The sequence below is a fragment of the Sturnus vulgaris genome, chromosome W (assembly GCF_052056855.1).
Source record: "Sturnus vulgaris isolate bStuVul1 chromosome W, bStuVul1.hap1, whole genome shotgun sequence".
Taxonomy (NCBI): Eukaryota; Metazoa; Chordata; class Aves; order Passeriformes; family Sturnidae; genus Sturnus; species Sturnus vulgaris.
The window spans coordinates 66,222,953-66,246,269 of NC_142282.1; the positions used below are offsets into that span (position 1 = coordinate 66,222,953).

Here is a 23,317-nt window from a genome sequence, read left to right on the forward strand (position 1 = left end):
ATTGCCATTCTGATCTGTTTGAGGATCCTCCTCTGCAGCCTCATTTATAAATCACAGGAAAGGCAGAGATTCTTTGAGCTAATTGCCAATTACCATCTTGGGTTGCTTGTAACTTTGCAGTGGCCAATATATCTGGTTTTTCTGAATCAGAGGCAGTGGAATCACTGCTGCTGTATTCAGAGGAAGAGTGGCGTCTTCTTCGGGCACGACGCTTTTTAGAACGCGGGGGGGAAGGTTGGAGGAGGGGTGCTTCGGGGAGAGGGAAGGTGTCTGAACGTGTAGAAGGATGTGTGTGGGTGCACTGCATGATTTGTCCACAGGGTGGCGAAGGTGCAGCAGTGGTGGCAGTTGTGCCAGGCGCGCGCCCTTGCTTCGGCGGGGGAGCTGCACAGTTGAAATCCGAGAGGTGCTGGGGGATGGGTGGCTGTGGGGCTGTCGTGCAAGGGGAGTCTTTAGGAAGGCACAGGACGGGCTTCGCGGGATGGGCGTGCAGTGGGACCGTGGTATCAGGGGGAATAGGGGTTTTGGGAAAAGCGGGGATATTTGTTGGGTGCACGACTGGATTCGTGGACAGAACTGGGACTGGAGAAGGAGCAGAGGGACCTGCGGGGACCGAGGAAACGTGAAGGGAAGGTGGTAAAACATTTCCGGGGACAGAAAAGGGGACAGGGGAGACCCCGGGGGCTGGGGGTTGAAGGAAGCATCCTGGGGTAGCATTAGGGGACGAACCACGGTGAGAAAACGCAGGGTTATGTGGTGAGGTGTTGAGATTTGTTTGTGTAACTTGGGGAGTACCAGAGCTAAGGGAGGCAGACTGTGCATGGCATGGGGGATGGGATAGAGAGAGCTGAAGGGCGGTTGCCAAGGGAGCGGGGTCTGGGGCAGGGAAAATTGAGGTGGGAGCGGCGTTTGGAGCTGTGTGAGCTGAGGGGGGCTGGGCTATGTTGGTGGGCGGGTGAGTGACAGCTTGGAGGTGTGGAAAACTCGCTGTGTGAAGGACGGAGTTTGGAAACTGTGTAGCAAAGGTAGTTTCTATAGGTACGTTATCAGCTGTTTGGGGAAGGGGTGGTGCTAGGGAGAAAGAGATAGCAGGGGGCCCGCGCGGAGGTGGGATATTGAAGGGGGGAGGGGACGGAGGGGGTAGATGAGCACAGAAGGGGGAGGGGTAGGATTTTCAAGGTTAGGGGATTAGGCGCTTATGTGAACAAAGGAGTGTGTCATTTGTGAGGGTGCCGGTGTGTGTGGGGGGATGGGCAGAGGGTCTGTGGCTGGGTTACCGGCGGCAATGGGGGACGCGTTGTGGGGAGGCAGGGAGGCAGTTGTGGGGAGGTGAGTTTGTGTGGGATGGGGGGTGCCTGTGCTGGGTTGCAGCTGTGCCATGGGGTTGGGAACGGGGGAGTCTGGGGTTTGAGGAGGATGGGGGGTGTTCGGGACTGGATGTGGGGTTTGGGAAGGCGGGTATTGGTTTAGGGGCGGAGCGGGGACAAAAGTTGGAGAGGTGGTTATGTGTGTGTGACCTTGTGTGTGGATAGGAATGTCGGTTTCTATGGAGACAGGACTTTTAGGGGTAGGGAGAGAGGTGGGGGGTAGGGAGAGGATCAGCAATGGGGACTGGGGTCTAGGTTGTGGCTGGGGGTGGCGCTGTAAGGGAAAGGGGGTGAAACGGGGGGCGCAGGGGCTGAGGCATTGGAAACGGGGTTTTGGAGGATCGGGGTGGGGGTGTGAGGGGATTTGGGTATTGTCTGACGGGATAAGGGGGGGAAGAAAGCGAGGATGCTGCCCGAAACCCCAAGTAAAACACAAACTAACAGAGTGTCAGTTTATGCGGTGCTTTATTCGGGGCCCGGGGACCTGCGGACTCGCGTCCAAAGTCAGGATCCCACCGGTTCCCTTTTTTAGAGGGTTTTTTATACCCTTTTTACAAACGGTTTATGTGCAGAAGTACACATTCTTCTAAATGATATAGATACATTCACCTTGTAGATAGCATTTTACGTCATAAATCTTACATGGTTGCTTATCCTAGGACTATAGTGTTCTCCCCCTTAATCTCTCTCTTACGCCACTGCCCACCTAACAGTTCTGCATGCTTTGCTAAATCTTTTGAACATTATTTTCTCAGCACAGCACATTCCTAAGTTAGTTTCCCAGGGCCTACTCTGGGAACTGCAGTCTCCAAGCCTTAGCATTACTACTACTATTATGGTTTATACACTTTATATTCTAATATTCAGGATTTCTAGTCCATACGGTAACAAGGAGAGGGTAGGGACAGTATTTTTTTGGAGTTTTCGTCTTGCTCTTATGATATGCTGAAAAAGAGGAATAAAATAGGTCACAGAAAAATCAGCATTTGCTTGGCATTCATAAATTTTCGTGCCACCAGTGTTCCAGAAAGAATCTAAAAGGATAGTTTGGTTGTTAAAGTTGGAAAAGTGAGTAGAAATCCATTTTATACATCTTTTCAGGACAGTTTTAGAACAAGAGCGTTTTGAAAAAGAGAAATTGTCAGCGGATAAAGTTTGTTTTATTATATTATAAAGACCTCTTTCACTATGGGAAAGAATAATTTTAGAAAAAGGATTTCCCATAGCGACCCCGTGCCGAACGAGCAGAAAAAAGAGAAAACAAAAGAAAAAAAAATCAAACCCAAAACAAGACCCTAGGGGAAGAAAACCTGATTATACTCACAAAGCTTATCTTTGATGGGTCGTTAAAGGCTGCTCTCAGGTGCTGGTCAACTTCAGTCCTGAACGGGGAGTGGTCTCAGGGTTGTTGAAGTCAATTCGGAGCAGTTAAGTCTTTTAGAACAAAGACTTAACTGCCGAATGTTTTGTGACACTCGAAGACGGATACAATAAATTTTTGATGCCGTTCGAAGAGAGCCGGCAGAGTCCACCTCTGTCCAGGCACCGCTTGTCGCTGGCTGGGTTTTTGGGGTCCATTTGGGATCCCTGAGGCTGCTTCTGCAGCCCTCAGCGACGGAGCAAATTTCCGAGCCTTGCCCAGATAGAGTTTTGTCTCGCGGTGAGCTCTCAGACCAGCGGGGTAAAGAGACCAGCATATGCAGAAAGGCACAAATCCATAGTTTATTCTATGAAGGCATCCGATCTAGCATATACCAATGGTTAGGGTTTTACAGGGCTTTTTATATCTTTTGAGGGTTTTACAGTTTGCACCAATTACCAAGGGAATTCTAAATTCTAACCAATCCCTGAGGGATTTTACATTCAAAGCTGGCCTATAGATACTGAGAGGAATGTTGAATTTGTCTTTACAAATGAGTTGTGGATCAGCCTATAGATAAGGCTAGCACTGAGAGATAAAAGAAACAATGGGATGGATTCCACTAATTGATGAATGGAAAGAGATATTTGCCTTTACAAACAAACTGTAGGGCTGCTGATAAATGAAATTGGATATCGAAAGATGAAAGAAGCAACGGGGGAAAAACTATGAATTCTATAAGAATTAAAAATTAAAAGGGAGGGTTATACATTAGAGGGGAATTTCAGGTATCAGGCGTTCCGGGAAGTCTGTGCCTCTCAAGTACCTCAGCCAATGGGGAAAGAGAGAGGGAAATGCGGCCGGGAAAATAGGATAAAAAGGAGGCTGCATCCTCCAAAAATTTGAGAGATCCCAGGGGAATGTCCCATGGCCTCTCCCTTTATTCGAATAAAGCAAAAAGGACTCCTCTGTCTCCTTTTTGGACATAAACCTCTGGTGTTTGTGGATTAATTTTCCTGACAATACTAAAAGAAAATGAACCACTAATATTGAAGATGGATAAGAGGTTCTACCAAGGGGAGGAAGCTGGATTCCTTTTTGTATTCGTCATTTCACAAGCCATTTCTTATCTCTAAGCCATGGTTTTCCAAGGGGCTTGTTCTGAGGATGCAGGGAGACTTTCTTCTTTATGAATATTTTCTGCTCCCTCCACAGCCAACCTCTAGCTACTGGGTCTAGCAGTTTCGAGAAAAATGTAACAGGCTTTTTACTTCCTCCCCATTCTTGGGTCAACACCCCATACGCTATTACTTTCTCTGTGTTTACAAATAGCTCGAAGCACTTTTTAAGGTCGGGCAAGCTTAGAATAGGTGCTGAGGATAATTTGTTTTTTAAATCTTGTAATTGTTTTTCATCTTCTGCTGTCCACTTTACTGGCTCAGGGTTGACTAATTTGTCATAGAGAAATTTAACACTTTGGGTGTATTGGTCCAACCACAACTTACAATACCCAAACAAGCCTAAGAGCTTCCTTATGTCCTTTTTAGCTTTAGGGGCAAGGATGGATAAAAGGCCTGCAATTCTCTTGGCTTAATTTCTTACATCCTTTTCCGATAATGTGGCCAAGATATTTAACTTCAGTTTCTACAAACTGTAATTTGTCCTGGGACACCTTTAAGCCCTTTTCCCCTAAGAAATTTAAAAGTTGGATACTGGACACTTTAACTTTGCTCTGTTCTTCTCCGGATATTAACAGATCATCTACGTACTGTAAAACCTGTACATTTTCTCCAGGGTCAAATTGTTCGAGTAGGCCTTCTAAAGCTTGCCCAAAAAGGTTTGGAGACTCTGTAAACTCCTGGGGTAAACGAGTCCATCGTAGTTGTTGTTTTCTTTTCCTATTAAGGTCTTCCCATTGAAATGCAAACCAGTTAGGGCATTCCTCTGCCAGAGGACACGCCCAAAAGGCATCTTTTAGATCTATGACTGTAAACCAAGCGTGCTTTTGTGGGATTTGGCTTAAAAGGGTATATGGATTGGACACTACCGGATGCCTGGTTATAGTTCTTTTATTAACTTCTCTTAGGTCTTGGACTAATCTATATTTACATTCTGCTTTCTTTACTGCCAGTATAGGAGTGTTATGGGGAGACATACATGGTTCTAAAATTCCTGCTTTTAGTAAATGGTCAATCACAGGCACTAGCCCTTCTCTACCTTCTGGGGATATTGGGTATTGTCTGACTCGGATGTGGAAGGTATCTTTTTGCATTTCTATTTGGATTGGCGGAATGTCAAGATATCCATACTCTCCTTCTTCTGCCCATACCTTTGGATTGATTTCTCCAATGTCTCTCTGAGTCAACTTCATGATCTGAACTACCATCCTCCGTCCTTGGGAATAATTCCTACCCCTAGTTGAACTTGAAGATCCCTCCCTAATAAACATCTCTCTAAATTTGGTAAATAAATGAAATCGGCTACAAAATGTCTGAAATTGCCTCTTATTTCTACTTCTTCAATGACAGATGCTTTAAATGGTTTCCCTTCTGCCCCTAATACTTCACAGACTTTTGTTCCAATGGTTACTCCCATTGGGAGCTCATTAATACTAGATTGATCAGCTCCTGTATCTACTAAAAATTCAAATTCTTCATTTTGGGGACCTACTTCAAAGTGTACCAAGGGCTCTTTCTGGTGGCTCATGGGATCCCCTAATTTGTAGAGCCCCTGACACCCCTAGTCATCTCCCCTCAAAACCTGCTCTAGGGTTTCTTGCTCTAGGGCAATAGCCTCATCTAATGAGAGCTTCTCACAGTTTTTTTTCAAGTGTCTTGTTTCCCCACAGTAATAGCACCTTCGGTTATTTATAGGTGGTGCCTTGGGCTTCTCAAAATCATCACTCTCTTTATTACCCCTGGATGTAGCACTGCTCCACCTTTAGGTTTCTCGAACGGGGGCCTTGGTCTATTCTCATTTATTTTAATGGAGGATTCTGATTGGTCTTTATTCACTCCTAAACTTTCCCTAGCTACTGCTACCATGATCCGTGCTTTTGCCTTAGTTTTCTCTTCTTCCCTCCTCAGATATATCCTAAGGGCCTCTTTTAATAACTCATTTATACTCTTTTCCTGCCAGTCTTCCATCTTTTCCAATTTTCTCCTGATGTTGGGCCAAGCCTTAGTGACAAATTGTACTTTCAGTAGTACCTGGCCCTCTGGACTATCAGGATCGATGTTTGAATATAATTGGAAGTTTCTTCTCAGCCGGTTAAGCCAAGTGGCCAGAGTTTCATCTTTCTCTTGGGTACTGTCAAAAGCTAGTTTTGTATTACTACCTCGGGGAACAGACTCCTTTATTCCTCTGACTATGAGATATCGATAGTCTTTGATGTTTCTCCTCCCCTCGTCATGGTTTGGGTCCCACCCAGGATCTACTGGGGCCATTTTGTTGTCTCCTGGGGGCCCTAATCTATTTTCCCTCTCCCAGATCCTCATACCGGCTGCCCAAATCATCCTGACCTCTTCTGGGCAGAATAGTATGTTAAGATGTCTTGGGGTGACTGTATGATGCCTATATCCCCAAATCATCTGTTCTGTTGGTGTTGAATATTAAATTCTGCAACTTTAAGACTGGTTCCAGGAGTGAAGGGGGGGAAAGAAGAAGTGCAGAGTTTGTTATCAGAGACTGCACTGACTCCCTCGCATTCCTGCACACAGACTGTGTTGTCTGAGGTGGACAGAGAGAAAGAGCTCTCCTTTGCTCTTGGTTAGTTTTTCTGGCTAGCTGAGGCAGAGAAGCCCCCTGGATTGTTTTTTCCCTTTTTCTGTTTTCCTGGAACTGTTTGAACCTGCTCTGGACTGAAAACCCAGAAGAGCACCGGGAGCTCACACCTGTGGCCCACCGGGCCTGGCCTGGGCTGCAGCATTCCCCAGCACCGGAGGGACTGAGAGCAGACTGAGTGAGCCGGGCAGCCCACGGAAAGAACTCTTCTAAATCTGCCATCTCTTTGGAATGGTGAGAGGTTTTGCTGTTTGATATTGTTCATTTTTGTGCTGGGAGGTGTGTTGCCTTTTGAATAAACAGTTTTCTTTTTTTCCACTTCTCTCCAATTTTTTTCCTTTTTTCCAGAGGGACCTCATTCAGAGGTTTCCTCCCAAATTTGTCCTAAACCAGGACATAAGAATAGAATTTAACTCTCCCCAAGTATAGATATTAGGCCCTAAAAACTGATCTACTTGATTTGATATTCCTACTGGATCTTCTACTAAATTCGCTAGATGCTTTTAAAATCCCCAAACCTCAGAGGCTGTCAAAGGAGCATTTAGAAATCCGACTTCTCCGGCCATTCCACCCATAGGGAACTCTCTGAGGGGAAAGAGTCTTTCTGTCCTTGATGATTTAGACCTGGTGTGGCAATAAGGTCCTTCTGCCAGGTCATCACCTCGGGAAGCAGATATATTGGAGGTTGTAGTGTTATTTGAAGATAGCCAGTTTAATTCCCAATCTAGAGGAGGAGGTAGGGTATTGAGCAACGGAGAGGAGATTGAATCTACTACGGGGGACACTGGGGATGGGGTTAAGGAAATAGGTGAAGGGACAACAGAGGGGGCTGGAGGCACGGGCAGATTAGGGGAAGGTGTTAGGGCGATGGACTGGATAGATGGACTGGATAGGTAAAGGAGTCAGGTTTTGTGTAGGAACACTAAGAGCAGGTGATGAGTGAATCACTGGTGGCGGAGGAATGGAGATTATGGGTTCTGAGGGGAAGGGAATCAAAGGTTTTGCAATAGAGGTCAAAGGGGGGACTGAAGTTTTTGCAGAGTAAGTTGGGGGAGGAACTTGGGGCATAACTGGGGGAGCTAGAAGAGGGGCTTCAGGTACTGCTGGGTAGATAGGAGGGGGAGATGGTAGATATTCGAGGGGGTCCCATCCCTTGTTTGTTTCTTTTCCTCCCTCATTCCCCTTATCTTTTTCATTTATTTGTAATTTATGTATCTTTGCACTATCACAGCCTGTGTCAATTTCCTGCCAACAGGCAGCATAGGCTAGCTGTTCAAGGTCAGGACAACTTTGAACTCTCAGGTATTGGCTTAGTTGTGAGCATATCCATTGGTCTTGGGTCCCGTACCAAGGCCAATCCCCTTGCAGTTGTAGTTTAGGCCAAATCTCTGTGCAATAATGAACTAGTTTAATTCTATCTAGGCCTTTTGTGACTTCCAGAGTATCCCATTTGTTAAGCAATTGCGCAAGAGGGCTATTAGGTGGAATGTTCTTTATCTTTTTCTTGGAGGAGCTTCTTCTTTTACTACAGCACCCTCCCATCTCTTTAAACCCAAACTTTCACTAGCCTTTCTAGGGTTAAGGCCCAAACCTTCCTATTGGGCCCTTGGGGCTTGTCCTAGTGACCAAACCCCCTACCTACCCCCCCGTGCCTTGCCCCTGCGGGACTCTGACCACTCCTGTTCGACGCTGCCGGGGTCCCTAGCACTAGATCCACCTGAGGACCTCCCCTGCCTAGCCTCCCGCCGGGCTGGATATACCCACACCCCGGACTAAAAGCAGTCCTACTTCTAGTGCCGTCTCCTTCCTGAGTTTTTCTTAGAGTCAGGAAGGAACAAAAAGACTCTCAGGGGTTACTTGGGGGTAACTTCTCTGTTACCAGGAGGCCACCCAAGCAGGGCCCAACCCCTTTGCCTTCCACCGGCCAGGCTTGGCTACCCTTCCCCAGAAGAATGGCCTCGGCTAAAGGGATGTGTGCGTGTGTGTGATGCCTGCCTCGCCTGTCCTCACGCGATTCCCAGACTCCCCACCCCTGTGCTCTGGGCACTGGGTTTACAGCCTCCCTTCCCTGGAGCTGTGACAGCACACCACCTACAGGGCCTCTGGTCCGACCCTGGGGACCCAGGCCTTCCTGGACACTCAGCGCTGGCAGTACTTGGGGTTACCCTGTAAAAATGAGCACCACTCACTCAACACCGAGGCTTCCATGCGCCCGGAGTCACCTAGGTCTCCCTCCTTAGGGGGGGGGCCCTACCGTAAATGTGTGCGACTCACACTATGGGTTTTCCTCCGCGTGCCCGGAAGGGGGAAACCTTCTCTATCCCCTAGGAGGTGCTTCAAGCATTCACTAGGCCTTGATAGACCTCTCCCTTCCCCCTGTTTCCGGCCAGCCCTCTCGCGAGAGTCCGGAACTGCGGTATGAAGGGTCCCACTCACTTTGGGGATCCGAGCTGCCGGTTCTCATCTCATTCACACATCACTCACTTGCCTCCTACTCCTGCCACCGGCTCTCCTCTGGTTCTTCTGTCCCAGGCTGATCCTCTGGTCCAAGATGCCGGCTGTCCTGGAGGTCTGAAGATGGGCGGCCGTCCCGTCTCTGGTCCTCTTCAGGTGCGGCGATCCCGGATGAGCCCCCAGAATGAAATGAATAAGGGCAAGGAGACCTGCTCCTGTTTTAATGCCTTTATTGAGAAATCAGCTCTGGGCGGGAGCCTGACGGGTCACGTGCACCACCGCTGCTCCCGATGGACAATCCAGAGAAGGAGGAGGAATTCAGCTTTGCTGTGCAGCTGAGCTGGGCCTTCTGTCCTCACAAGAGTCCCGCAGAAGACACTGGTTGGCTCGTAGTCTAGGGATGTCATGTCGATCGGGTGCTGTTCAGGTCATGGTGACAAGGCAAGAGAGTCCTGGTTGGTGATTTCATCTTCTTCACTGTTTTTCTTACTTGGGAGTACCATTTTTAGTTTTTGATGTTATATTGGCTCGTTGTTTTTAGGGTTTTTTTTATTACTGAGTTGTGTCCCATAAGCACTTGCGGTCTTCTCATTTGCCAGGCATCATTTTGGGAGCAGCAAAGGCGTTACCCGACGGGGAGGGAAAGGGCATAATGGCAAAATAATGGCAAGGCAATTCCAGGGAGTGGGAATCAGAACAGAACAATAGCAACAATTAACGTATAAACAGGGTGTTTTCCACAGTTAACAGAACATTAACAGAAGAAACAGGAGCTTGTTCTTAACACTATAGAAGCATGTTAACATTTCACGTTTTGCTAAGACCTATGATATAATACGTTCATTACACCACTATGTCTATAAGCTATACAGTGCATACTTAACTGATAGATTGTTATACTAAGAAACAGATAAAAGGAGTTATGAATTGTACCATATCTAAATACTTATGATCAATAGCAACATCCAAAAGCTAATACATAAATGTGAAAGCCAATATTATATTGTAATTTTGAACATATACAATAGTAAAGGGAAGGGAATTGCAAGAAGGGGGGAAGCTACCATGCACATGGTCAGCACAAACCACAGAATTGTATGCTTTAATAAAAGTCTGCAAAGTGTATCAAGGAAAGGTAGTGAATCTTTACAGATTCCAAGTATGCATGTGGAGTGGTACGTGAGTTTGGAAAGCTGGGAGGCAAGAGGTTTGTTAATTTGCAGGGAAAAATGTTCACTCATGAGAGCTCAATTATTCACTTGCTGGAGGTGGCGAATTTACCAAAAGTAGAAATAAGAGCTGTTAAGGGACATCAGGCAGGGTAGTCAGAAGATACAATAGGTAATCAACTGGCCAATAGAGGTGTTGAGAAAGTAGCACTTCTGCCAGAGGTCTCTGAGATCCGCCCTTTCCTCCCAGTGGTTCAGCTGTCTCCGGGGGATGGGGGGGAGTAGTGGTGGTGGTGCTGTCTTTTCCACCTGATTAGTTGGAGATAAAGGTGGTGGTGCAGAGGAAAGAGAGGAGAATTGATTTACAAAGGACAGTAGACAGTGGATGCCAGGAGCTTTGAGCCTGCAAATATTGGGATGGCTCCATGGAGGGTCGTTGGGACTCGAGGATTGACAGCTACATTCTTTAAGATATACTGCCTTGGGTCTTTTTGTTTTAACAAAAAGAGCTACTGAGGGGTGCCCGGCTAAAGTTAATATCCAGACTACAAGAGACTGCAAGGCAGGGGAATACCCTTGGGCTATACATCCTTTCCAGAGATGTCAGGTATATTTCACTAAGATGCCCTGGGCGAGAGGGCTTAGATATTCTCTGTTAGTGTGTCTTGGTTTGAAAGAAAGGTATTTTGCTAAGGAAAGGCGAGAACCGCTTTCCTGAGATGCAGAGTGCTACCCCCTCCCTTCTAATTATTATAGTTTCAAATCAGAGGCTTTCAGGCAGGAGATATGGGGATAGGAATAACAGTTCTTTACTGATATCTAACAAGGCAAAATAGTAGAAACAACAACAGCTATAAAAATTGACAACAAAGCAGAACAGTATAGGTGAGTTCCAGTCCCTTTGTGGCCACAGGCTCCCTCTCCCTGTGCTCAGTTACCAGTGCTGTGGGCAGGGCAGATCCCACGCAGTCAAAGAGGGCTGGAGTGATGGCAGCAGCGGCCCAGGTGTGAGAGGGATGGAGGAATGACTCCCCCCTCACGGTGTAGGTCGTGGTGCTCGGCAGAGTGTCCGGAGGTAGTAGGATGAAGTGGGAGAGGAGCAGAGCGGTGTTCGACGGCAGGGAACGTGGATCTCAGCGCTGGGATGGCAGGGAAGATGCTAGATCGGAGCACGGGCCGTCCTCCTCTCACTCCACGAGCCAAGCGAGAGAGTGAGAGCCCGTCCCAGACCCCTGTCCCACCTTTCCTTTTCCGGTGTCCCTCTATCCCCAACCCCCCTGCGAGAGAAAACTATTGCCACTAAGGTGTAGCCACAAATACTTAGCATAACAATGGGAAAAATTCCACAGAAAGAAAAGGGAACAATTCAACCCCCAACATAGTGGTATGCCGGCTGGTAAGATAGCCAGAAGAGTTTCTAGCAGCTTCAGCAACTATTTGATCAGTTATCAAACGATTTCTAAATATGAGATTGTGAAAGTGTCCTAGGGTGATGTTATGGTGTTTCTATCTCCAATCGTGTGTCCTGATTATGTTTGGTATTATGTCCTGTGCTTCCAGGACTGAGTCTGAGAGTGAAGCTTTGTTTTGTCTTATTATCAGCCGGCTCACCTCCCCCATGGTCTATGTTTAGGAGAGGGTTTAGCTCGGCTTGCTTGCTTGCTTGCTTGCCTGCTTGCTTGTCTGCTTGCTCGCTTCTGCCTTTTTCTTTCCTTCGCTTTGCCCTTGCTTTCTGCTTATTAGTTAGTTCAGCTAGGCAGTCCAACTTTTTCCCTGGACTGTTTTCTCTTCCACCCCGTCCCCTCCCTCTCCTGGATACCATCTGAACGGACGGGGACCTGGGAACCCCAAGAAACACCGGGAGGCTACACTTTGTCACCTGCAGCAGTCATCCCCAGCGCCAGAGACTGATAACTGAGCGACCACTCGCCAGAGAGACTGAGTTTTGTCATCCCTTCAGAACGGTGAAAGAGTTTTTTTTGTCAGCTGGTGTTGTCTTTTTTCCCTGTGCTGGGGAGTGTCTTGCTTGTTAAATAAACAGGTTTTTTCTCCCACTCTTCTCCGAGGAAATTCTTCCCGAACCCGGTGGGGTGGGGGGGGAGGAGTCGTGGGGTTTGCTGTCTGGGGGCTCCTTCTGGAGGTTTTCCCCCAAATTTGCCCAAAACCAGGACAAATAAATTGGCGCCCAACGTGGGGCTCGAGAAAGTGGGAAAAAACCCTGTTCTAATAATAATAATTTGGTTCAAATTCTTTTGTGTTGGTATAGAGCAGTTATTGGCTATGTTGTTGGAATTCATGTCTTTTGGGGTGGAGGCTTGCATGGGATTTTGGTCCCTAGGGTTTTTTGAAGTCTTAATACCTTTGTGGTCCCTGGGTTTATTTGCTTATCCAGAAATAGCTCCGGTATTGTCCCTAATGCGTAGTTTCTGTAGGAGAGGGGCATTGACCAAAATATCCATCGGGCTGGGCTTGGTTTTAATGGCCTGCAGGAGATTTATAAAGGTGCTGGAATCTGTTCCAGGAATGTATGGTTCTTGGTTGTGGTTGTGCACTCAGTTTGTTAGAGGAGAAGCAGGGGATGAGGCTTTTCAGCCTTTGTTCTCCTTCTTCTCCTCTGAATTTGTTACATCCTTATTAGAGAATGTTCAGTTCCCCCTGAGTGTTAAAGAGACCATCTTTCTGGTGTTTAATATAGTAAGCTTTCTCTATACAGTCTGCAGTTTCTCTAGAATGAGAGCTGAGATTTCTAGAGGGGCTGAGACCCTTGACCCCAGAGTAGAGCCAGGCGTGAGGAATCCTGAATGGTGTGGGAAATGGGAGGATATGGGCCAAATCTTAAAGGAATTTTCTGACCCTACATCCTGGGATTTTCCATGTGAACAAATTCAGAACCCAGCTGAGGTAGCAAAGTACCTGAAAGAGAAGTGCCATGGTAATTCTAAGGAGAAGAAGATCATTGCAGTGAGCTGGGCCCTGGCATATGCTTACCGTACCCTGCTAGATACTGTAGGGCAGCAGACAGAGGAAGGGGGACAGGCAGATAAATCAGCCACTATCCCAGTCACTCAGGCTGCAGCCAACACCCCAGGCTCGAGGCCAACAACTACACCAGACAGTGAGCCTAAGCCAGCAGCTAAACCTGTCAGTAAGCCTCAACCAATGGCTGTTGCTACCAGCACGAGAAGTGGAAAGTGCACAGACAAGACTGATCGACCAGTGGATGATGATGATGATGATGCAGGAGAAGGACCCTCGACGCCTCCTGACATAAAACCAGGAGTCAAAGCAACTGGTAAAAGATCAGAGGCCAATATTGAGTCTTTTTCCCTAAAGGACCTCCGTGGCCTAAGAAAGGATTACACCCGACGACCTGATGAGTCTATAATTAGTTGGTTGGTCCGTCTTTGGGATGCTGCAGGCGAGGCTACAATTCTGGATGGCACTGAAGCCAGGCATTTGGGATCCCTGTCACATGATCCTGTCATCGACCAAGGAATGATGAGAGGGCCTAACCCTCACAGCCTCTGGGCACGGGTCCTGGACAGTGTAGCACAAAGATACCTGTGTGCAGATGATCTTTATATGCAGCAGACCCACTGGAAGACGATAGAACAAGGGATCCAACGCCTGAGAGAAATGGCAGTGGCAGAGATTATCTTCTCAGATGACATAACAACTAGGAATCCGGACTTGGTACCATGTACATCTGTGATGTGGCGAAAACTTGTACGACTTGGGCCCCATGAATATGCTTCTGCTTTAGCAATAATGAAGCGGGACGAGAGGGATGAGACCGTGCTTGATATGGCAAAGAAGCTCCGAGCATATGCAGATGCTGTGCATGGCCCAACACATGCCAGAATTGCAGCTGTGGAAACACGTCTGCAGAAATTAGAAGACAAGATAGAGGAGAATCATAAAAGACTCAGGGAGGAGATTAAAGAGGACCTTCTCCAAATCTCAGCAGTACAAATTAGAGGCCCTGGTATCCAACGCAGACATTCCCCTGATGGGGAGAGGAGGTACACCCCACGAGCTGAGCTGTGGTTCTTCCTACGTGATTGCGGAGAAAACATGAGGAGATGGGATGGAAAATCTACTGCTGCTCTGGCACAACGGGTGCGTGAATTGAAGGAAGGCAAGACCCAAAGAGGAAGTTCCACCAAAAGGAGAGCAGCTCCAGTTGCCCGTAGCCAAGCTGCCAAGTATGATGATGATGATATATCTGATCCCCTTGAAGGAACCTCTAAGACATATGCCCAAGGAAAGAAGGATAAACAGGCTTAGAGGGGCCCTGCCTCTAGCCAGGGAGAGGCGAGGGAAAATCGTGTCTTCTGGACTGTGTGGATTCGTTGGCCTGGCACATCGGAACCACAAAAGTATAAAGCTTTGGTTGATACTGGTGCCCAATGCACATTAGTCCCATCAAGATATGTGGGGGCAGAATCTGTTTCTATTGCTGGTGTGACAGGTGGATCACAGGACTTTACCTTGGTGGAAGCTGATGTGAGCTTGACTGGACATGAATGGAAAAAACATCCTATTGTGACTGGCCCAGAGGCCCCATGCATTTTGGGCATAGATTACCTCCGAAGGGGGTATTTTAAAGATCCAAAAGGATTCAGGTGGGCATTTGGGATAGCAGCTGTGGTGACAGAGGGCATCCAGCAATTGAACACCTTGTCTGGACTGTCTGAGAATCCAAGTACTGTAGGACTTCTGAAAGGAGAAGAGCAAAAGGTACCAATTGCCACTTCCATAGTGCATCGCCGACAATACAGAACAACTCGAGATGCTGTGGTTCCCATCCATAAAATGATCCGTGAGCTGGAGAGCCAAGGGGTGGTCAGCAAAACCCACTCACCCTTCAACAGCCCCATCTGGCCTGTGCGTAAATCTGAAGGAGAATGGAGACTGACCGTAGACTATCGTGCATTGAATGAGGTGACTCCACCACTGAGCGCTGCCGTGCCGGACATGCTGGAACTGCAGTACGAGCTGGAGTCCAAGGCAGCAAAGTGGTACGCCACTATCGATATCGCCAATGCATTTTTCTCCATTCCTCTGGCAGCAGAGTGCAGGCCTCAGTTCGCTTTCACATGGAGGGGAGTGCAGTACACCTGGAATCGACTGCCCCAGGGGTGGAAGCACAGTCCTACTATCTGCCATGGACTGATCCAGACTACACTAGAAAAAGGTGAGGCTCCAGAACATTTACAATATATTGATGATATCATTGTGTGGGGGAACACAGCAGCAGAAGTGTTCAAGAAAGGAGAGAGAATCATCCAAATCCTCCTGGAAGCCGGCTTCGCCATCAAGAAGAGTAAAGTTAAGGGACCTGCTCGAGAGATCCAGTTCCTGGGAGTGAAGTGGCAAGATGGACGGCGTCAGATTCCTACTGATGTCATCAACAAAATCACAGCTATGTCCCCACCAACCAACAAGAAGGAGACACAAGCTTTCTTAGGCGCCATAGGTTTTTGGAGGATGCACATTCCTGAGTACAGTCAGATTGTGAGCCCTCTTTACCTGGTCACCCGCAAGAAGAACGATTTCCATTGGGGCCCTGAGCAGCAACAAGCTTTTGCCCAGATAAAGCAGGAAATTGCTCATGCAGTAGCCCTTGGCCCAGTCAGGACGGGACCAGATGTGAAGAACGTGCTCTACTCTGCAGCCGGGAACCATGGTCTGTCCTGGAGCCTGTGGCAGAAGGTGCCTGGTGAGACTCGAGGCCGACCATTAGGATTTTGGAGTCGGAGCTACAGAGGGTCTGAAGCTAACTACACCCCAACAGAGAAGGAGATCTTGGCTGCCTACGAAGGGGTCCAAGCAGCCTCAGAGGTGGTTGGCACAGAAGCACAACTCCTCCTGGCACCCCGACTGCCAGTGCTGGGGTGGATGTTCAGAGGAAAGGTTCCCTCAACCCACCATGCCACCAGTGCTACATGGAGCAAGTGGATTGCCCTCATTACACAGCGCACCCGGATTGGAAAACTGAATCGCCCTGGGATTTTGGAAGTAATTACAAATTGGCCTGAAGGTGAAAGTTTTGGTGTCACAGATGAGGAACAAGAACCAGTGACACGGGCTGAAGAAGCTCCACCATATAACCAACTGCCAGCAGAGGAAACACGCTATGCTCTATTCACCGACGGTTCCTGTCGCATTGTGGGGATGAATCGGAGGTGGAAAGCAGCCGTATGGAGCCCCACGCAACGGGTAGCAGAGGCCACTGAAGGAGAGGGTGGATCCAGTCAACTTGCTGAACTCAAAGCGGTTCAACTGGCCTTAGACATTGCTGAAAGAGAGAAGTGGCCAAAGCTTTACCTTTATACCAATTCATGGATGGTAGCCAATGCTCTGTGGGGATGGTTGGAGAGATGGAAAGAGGCTAACTGGCAGCGTAGAGGAAAACCAATTTGGGCTGCCGAAGAGTGGAAAGATATCGCTACCCGGTTAGAGAAATTACCTGTGAAGGTTCGCCATGTAGATGCCCATGTTCCCAGAAGTAGGACTAATGAAGAGCAGAAAAACAATCAGCAGGTAGATCAGGCTGCAAAGATAGGGGTGTCGAAGATAGACCTTGATTGGGAACACAAAGGAGAGTTGTTCCTGGCTCGATGGGCCCATGATGCCTCAGGTCATCAGGGCAGAGATGCCACATATAAGTGGGCACGAGACCGAGGGGTGGATCTAACCATGGACAGTATTTCTCAAGTTATCCATGACTGTGAGACGTGCGCTGCCATCAAGCAAGCCAAGCGGGTGAAGCCCCTCTGGTATGGGGGGCGGTGGTCCAAGTACAAGTATGGAGAGGCCTGGCAGATTGATTACATCACACTGCCTCAAACCCGCCAGGGCAAGCGCTATGTACTGACCATGGTGGAAGCCACCACTGGATGGTTGGAGACCTACCCTGTGTCTCACGCTACAGCCCGTAACACCATCCTGGGCCTGGAAAAGCAGGTCCTTTGGAGGCATGGCACCCCTGAGAGGATTGAGTCAGACAATGGGACTCATTTCAAGAATAGCCTTATCAACACTTGGGCTAGGGAACATGGCATTGAGTGGGTGTACCATATCCCCTACCATGCACCAGCTGCAGGGAAGGTGGAAAGGTACAATGGACTGTTAAAAACCACCTTGAGAGCATTGGGTGGGGGATCATTCAAAAACTGGGAGCAGCATTTAGCAAAGGCCACTTGGTTAGTTAACACCCGGGGTTCCACCAACCGAGCGGGCCCTGCCCAGTCTAAGTCCCTGAATATAGTAGATGGAGACAAAGTCCCAGTGGCACATATCAGAGGTTTGTTGGGGAAGGCAGTTTGGATCAATTCTGCCCCGAGTACAGACAAACCCATTCGTGGGATTGTCTTTGCTCAAGGACCAGGTTGTACATGGTGGGTAATGCAGAGAGATGGAACAACACGATGTGTGCCTCAGGGAGATCTGATTGTGGGGTGAGGCAGCATGAGACCGAAGGAAATATGTAAGTGTCAAAGGTCTGAGCAAGTGAGATAGAAGGAAATGTGTAAGTGTCGAAGGTTTGAGCAAGTGAGATGGAAGAAAATGTGTCCGAATAAGTGAAAGATGGAAATTTCTACTTGCTGAAGTTTTTACATGCTGTTTAGTATGTTCACGATATGGAGATAAGGGGTGGAATGTCCTAGGGTGATGTTATGGTGTTTCTATCTCCAATCGTGTGTCCTGATTATGTTTGGTATTATGTCCTGTGCTTCCAGGACTGAGTCTGAGAGTGAAGCTTTGTTTTGTCTTATTATCAGCCGGCTCACCTCCCCCATGGTCTATGTTTAGGAGAGGGTTTAGCTCGGCTTGCTTGCTTGCTTGCTTGCCTGCTTGCTTGTCTGCTTGCTCGCTTCTGCCTTTTTCTTTCCTTCGCTTTGCCCTTGCTTTCTGCTTATTAGTTAGTTCAGCTAGGCAGTCCAACTTTTTCCCTGGACTGTTTTCTCTTCCACCCCGTCCCCTCCCTCTCCTGGATACCATCTGAACGGACGGGGACCTGGGAACCCCAAGAAACACCGGGAGGCTACACTTTGTCACCTGCAGCAGTCATCCCCAGCGCCAGAGACTGATAACTGAGCGACCACTCGCCAGAGAGACTGAGTTTTGTCATCCCTTCAGAACGGTGAAAGAGTTTTTTTTGTCAGCTGGTGTTGTCTTTTTTCCCTGTGCTGGGGAGTGTCTTGCTTGTTAAATAAACAGGTTTTTTCTCCCACTCTTCTCCGAGGAAATTCTTCCCGAACCCGGTGGGGTGGGGGGGGAGGAGTCGTGGGGTTTGCTGTCTGGGGGCTCCTTCTGGAGGTTTTCCCCCAAATTTGCCCAAAACCAGGACAGAAAGCAATAGACTTAGACGGGAGAACTCATTTTGCAAGTATGTTTTAGATGAGTAATATGATGGTTGGCTCTCACAATTAAAGGATTAATATTGTGTGTATATTAAGTTTTGTGGTTATATAATTACATTATTGTGATATATCCACCCATAGTCCTCTTTCCCCTCCCCCTTGTATTGTTGTCACGAGATAGCTGGGGTAGTCGGGGCATTTGGGGAGGGCCGGCTTGTTACTACACCTGACTGCCAATCAAGATGTAAGAAAGTAGTCTCCACCAATGGACGGCAAAGAAGGGGTTAACCGACAAGACTTTGAGAAGGCCTAGGGGTATAAAAAACAGCATCCACTCTGTAGGTGAGCACATGGCAGTTTAGTCCTGTGCTCCCAGGGCTGATTTTTCTCTGTATTCAGTCTTTTGTTGTATTTTTTTTCCTAAGGTTAAATAAACCTTTGAAATTAAAAAAAAAAAAAAAAAGTGAGCGTCATTTCTCACAAGTAGATCCTTCAAGGGATTATGGCTGCTTTGAAAATTCAGTGAGACTGATGCCTTGGGTTTTAGCTTTTATATTTTTCAGATTCTTTGCTGCTTAGTGTGTAACTCTGAAACTACATATTAGTTGTTAATAAGTTCTCTTCACAGGGTAGTTAGACAAAACAATCCCTTCCTAGCTAGACAAGGACACCCATTACCCAAAAAGCATACACAATGTCGAAGGGAAGGGGGCAAGCCAGGGGGCTGATAATTCATAGCCTGGGGCCATGGTTGGACAATTGACCCCAATATGTAGATTAACCAAAACTTTTAAAAGTGTAATTACTTTTTTTTTTATATATACTTTTGTTGCTGTGTTTTTTTATATAATGATATTATTGATGTATTGTAAATGTTTTGGAGCTTTATTTTTTTTCAGTGCAGTTTGGATTAGTTTATGGTAGATGGTGGGACTGTGTTTTTACTCTTGGGGCAGTTGGTTTTAGGTGTATTGCACGTTTTTCTAGGTGAAAGCAAACTGAGGCCTGCACTCTGTTGCTAGAGGAATGGAGAAAAATCTATTGGTGATGTCAATGGTGGCGTACCATTTTGCTGCTTTGGATTTTAGCTTGTACTGTAGTTTTAGTATGTCCGGCACAGCAGTGTTTAGTGGTGGAGTTATTTTATTTAATGTGTGATAGTTTACTGTTACTTTTTTTTTTTTTTTTTTAGATTTATGTATAGCTTAGATGGGGCTGTTGAAGGGTGAGTGGGTTTTGTTGACTACTTTTTGGTTTTTTAGTTTATGAATTATTTTGTGGATGGGGATTACAGTATTTCGATTTGTTTGGTACTGCCAGCGGTATTTGTTGTTTTTTTATTTTTAGGAGTTATATTGCAGATGGGTTTTTTGACAGTTTAGGTAAGGTGTTTAATTGCTTAATGCTTTTTGCTTTTACAGCAGTTATTTTAAAAGCTTACTTGAGTTTTTTTTGATTTTTGAAATTTTTATTTTGGAGGAAGTTTATGCTTAAAATGCATGAGGTTTTTGGGCTAGTTATAATAGGGTGGTTTTTTATTTATTTTTAGTTAGGTTTACTTTTGTTTTTACTAAAGTAAAATTTTGTGATCCCCCTGTCACATTAGTAATAGAAACAGAATTTGTTTTTATATGTTTTGATGAGATTAGTGTGTACTGTGAACTGGTGTTGACTAAGGCCTTATATTTTTGTGGTTTAGATGTGCTAGGTTAATGAAATTACATAGTTTAAAAAACACGGTTTTCTTTAGCTGTTACTTGGCTAGAGGCAAGGCCCCTCTAAGCTTGTTTTTTTCAAGGGGATAAGACATATTATGATTATTATTATACTTGGCAGTTTGGTTACGGCTAACTGGAGCTGGTTTTTTTTTTGGTGGAACTTTTTTTTGTATTTTGTTGTTTTGTAATTTAAGTACTTGTTTTATTAGAGCAGCAGTCGGTTTTTGGATTTTTTTAATGTTTTTTTTTAGAATTACGCAGGTAAGACTATAGTTTAGTTTGTGAGAAAGGTTTTTATTTTTTTTATTTGAGGAATATTTACGTTTGGGGACAGAATTTTTGATTTGTACATCTGAAATTTGGAGAAAGTTTTTTGGTGGTTTTTTTATTTTTTTTTTTTTTTAGTTTTTAGTGAATTTTTTTAAATTTTATCTTTTAATTTTTGTAGATAAGATTTTACAGCTGCAATTTTGGCATGTGTTGGTCCATGCACGGTATTTGTATATGCTTGGAGCTTTTTTGTTATATTAAGCACAGGGGGGTTTTTTGTTATCTTGTTTTATTATTGCTAAAGCAGAAGAGTATTTTTGTGGCCTAAGTTGTACAAGTTTTTGTACATTATTGATGTATATGGTACTAAGTCTGGATTTTTAGTTGTTAGGTTATTTGAGAAGATAATTTTTATTACTGTTATTTTTTTTAAGAGTTGGATTTTTTTGTTTTATGGTTTTTTATTGGGTTTGTTGCATATAGAGATTGTTTGCACATAGATATTTTTGTACCACACTTCCCAGGACCCATGCCCAAAGACTTTGAGGATTAGCTTTTTTTATTATTTTTTGGTTAATAACTGGATTATGTGATACGGATCCCAAATGCCTTGCTTTAGTACTATTCAGAATTGTAGCTTTGCTTGTAGCATTTTAAAGATGGACTAGCTAACTAATTGTAGATTTATTAGGTTGTTGGGTGTAATTTTTTTTAGGCTACAAAGGTTTTTTAGAGATAAGGATTTAATATTGGTTTTTGATTTTGTGTCAGTTGCTTTGACTTTTGATTTTGCATTGGAAGTTTGCTTTGAGGATTTTTTATTATTATTATTGTTTATTGGTTGATTAGTTTTGTTTTGTTGGTGTGCTCTTTTTTTGTAGTAACTGCCAGTGGCTTAGGTTTATTATCTGGTTTAGTTACAACTTGAGTGACTGGGGTATTGGCTGATTTATTTTTTTGCCTCCCTGCTTTTTTTTGCTGCTTTACAGTAGTTAGTAGTGTGCGATAAGCATATGTTAGGGCTCAGTTTATTGTAATGATTTTTTTTTTATTAGATTTATTATGGCACTCTTTTTTTAGATTTTTTTTTTGTTTGGGTTTTGAATTTGTTTATGTGAAACTTCCCAGGCTGGGGGATCAGAAAATTTTTTCAGGGTTTTATTTTTTTTTTCATTCCTTACACTATTTAGAATTTTTTACGTTTGGGCTTACTTTTGGGTTAGGGGTTCTATTACTTATTTTGGATATTTTAGTTTTTATTTTAGAGAGGCTGTAGACTGTGTAGAGGAAGCTTATTAGATTAAATACTAGGACGGTGGTATTCTTGACATTTAGGGGAAACTGAACATTTTAAAAAAATAATGTAACAGATTTAAGGGAGAAGAAGGAAAGGAAAGGCTGAAAAGCCTTATTTTTTGCTCTTTCTTTAACAAATTGGGTGCAATTACTAATGAACTTTTAAAACATGTTATTGGAATTGGGATGCAGGGTAGGATGAAGAAACTAAATCATAAATATTTGGAACAAACTTCAGTACTTTTATAAACTTTTTATAAATTATTATTGCTGAGCTCATTACAATAGCTATTTTAATTTGTGGGCTTTTACTGAAAAAACTGCATGTTAGGGGCACTACTAGAGCCATTTTTGGATAAGAAAATAAGTTTAGAGACTAGAAAGGTATTAAAATTTTAAAAAAATTTAGGGACTTGAGATTTATAAAGGTTTTTTCTCTGACAGACATGACAGACATTATGAATTTAAATAACATGGTTGCTGACTGCTTTAATACAGAGTAAGTATAACTAAAATATAATCAGAACAGTTTGGGGTTTTTTTCCACTTTTTTGAACCATGCGTTGGGCGCCAAAAAGTATTTGTCCTGGTTTAGGGCAGATTTGGGAGGAAACTTTTGAATGGAGTCCCTCTAGGAAAAAAAAAAGATCCAAGCAGTCCCTCTGTCAGTCGGATCGGGGGGAAAAAAACTTTTTTGGAGAGAAGTGGAAAAAAAGAAAAACTTTATTTAACAGGCAACACACCTCTCAGCAGAAAATGAACAATACTAAACAGCAAAACTTATTGCTGTTCTGAGGAGATGACAGATTTAGAAGAGTTTTTTTCGTGGGCTGCCTGGCTCACTCAGTCTGTTTTCAGGTTTTTTGTGCTGGGAAATGCCATGGCCCAGGCCAGGTCCGGTGGGCCACAGATGTGAGCTCCCGGTGCTCTTCTGGGTTGTTAGTTTAGAGCAGGTTAAACAGTTCGAGGAAAAAATAAAAAAGAAAAAAAAACAATTTAGGGAGCTTTTTTGCTTCAGCTAGCCAGAAAAAACTAAGAGCAAAGGAGAGCTTTTTCTTGTTGTTTACTGTAGACAACACAGTCTGTCAGCAGGAATGTGGGGGAGTTAGTGTAGTCTCTGATAACAAACTCTGCACTTTTTCTTTCCCCTCCTTCACTCTTGGAACTAGTTTTAAAGTTGCAGAATTTAATATTTAACACTAACAGAACAGACGATTTGGGGATATAGGCATTCTACAGTCACTTTAAGACACCAAGGTACAATAAAAGGGACAAGAAGCTCATTAAGGAAGAAAACAGGAGTTGCAACCAGGAGGGGTGAGCTATTACAGACAGAGGAAAAGGAAGGCTTGTGATCCCCTCTTACGTGTTATGGTTATTAGTGAAAAAGGAACATGAGAAAACACATTGGGGAATTGATGCTCTGTACAATTATTTGAAAGATCGAATCATGACCAGAAACTTGCAAGGTGCAATATTTCAGGTGACTCTCCAATGTAGCCTTTGCCTCCAAACTAATCCCAAAAATATT

General features: G+C 45.2%; 1 protein-coding gene across 11 annotated transcripts in view; it reads left to right on the forward strand.

The window, feature by feature from the left end:
* Window positions 1–23,317, forward strand: part of LOC148220351 (uncharacterized) — a 37,971-nt gene that overhangs the window by 2,606 nt on the left and 12,048 nt on the right. For 2 of the 11 annotated variants that reach the window (XR_015799055.1, XR_015799062.1), the window contains exon 1: window positions 646–1,025. The exons of 1 other annotated variant lie outside the window; for it this stretch is intronic. Coding sequence is in view for 1 of the 10 variants with exons in the window: in XM_088155620.1 (XP_088011746.1) it covers window positions 14,949–17,600 (2,652 nt within the window). In the remaining 9 variants the exon portion in view is untranslated. 8 more of the 11 variants (XR_015799060.1, XR_015799056.1, XR_015799053.1 and 5 more) reach the window with 6 other exon arrangements.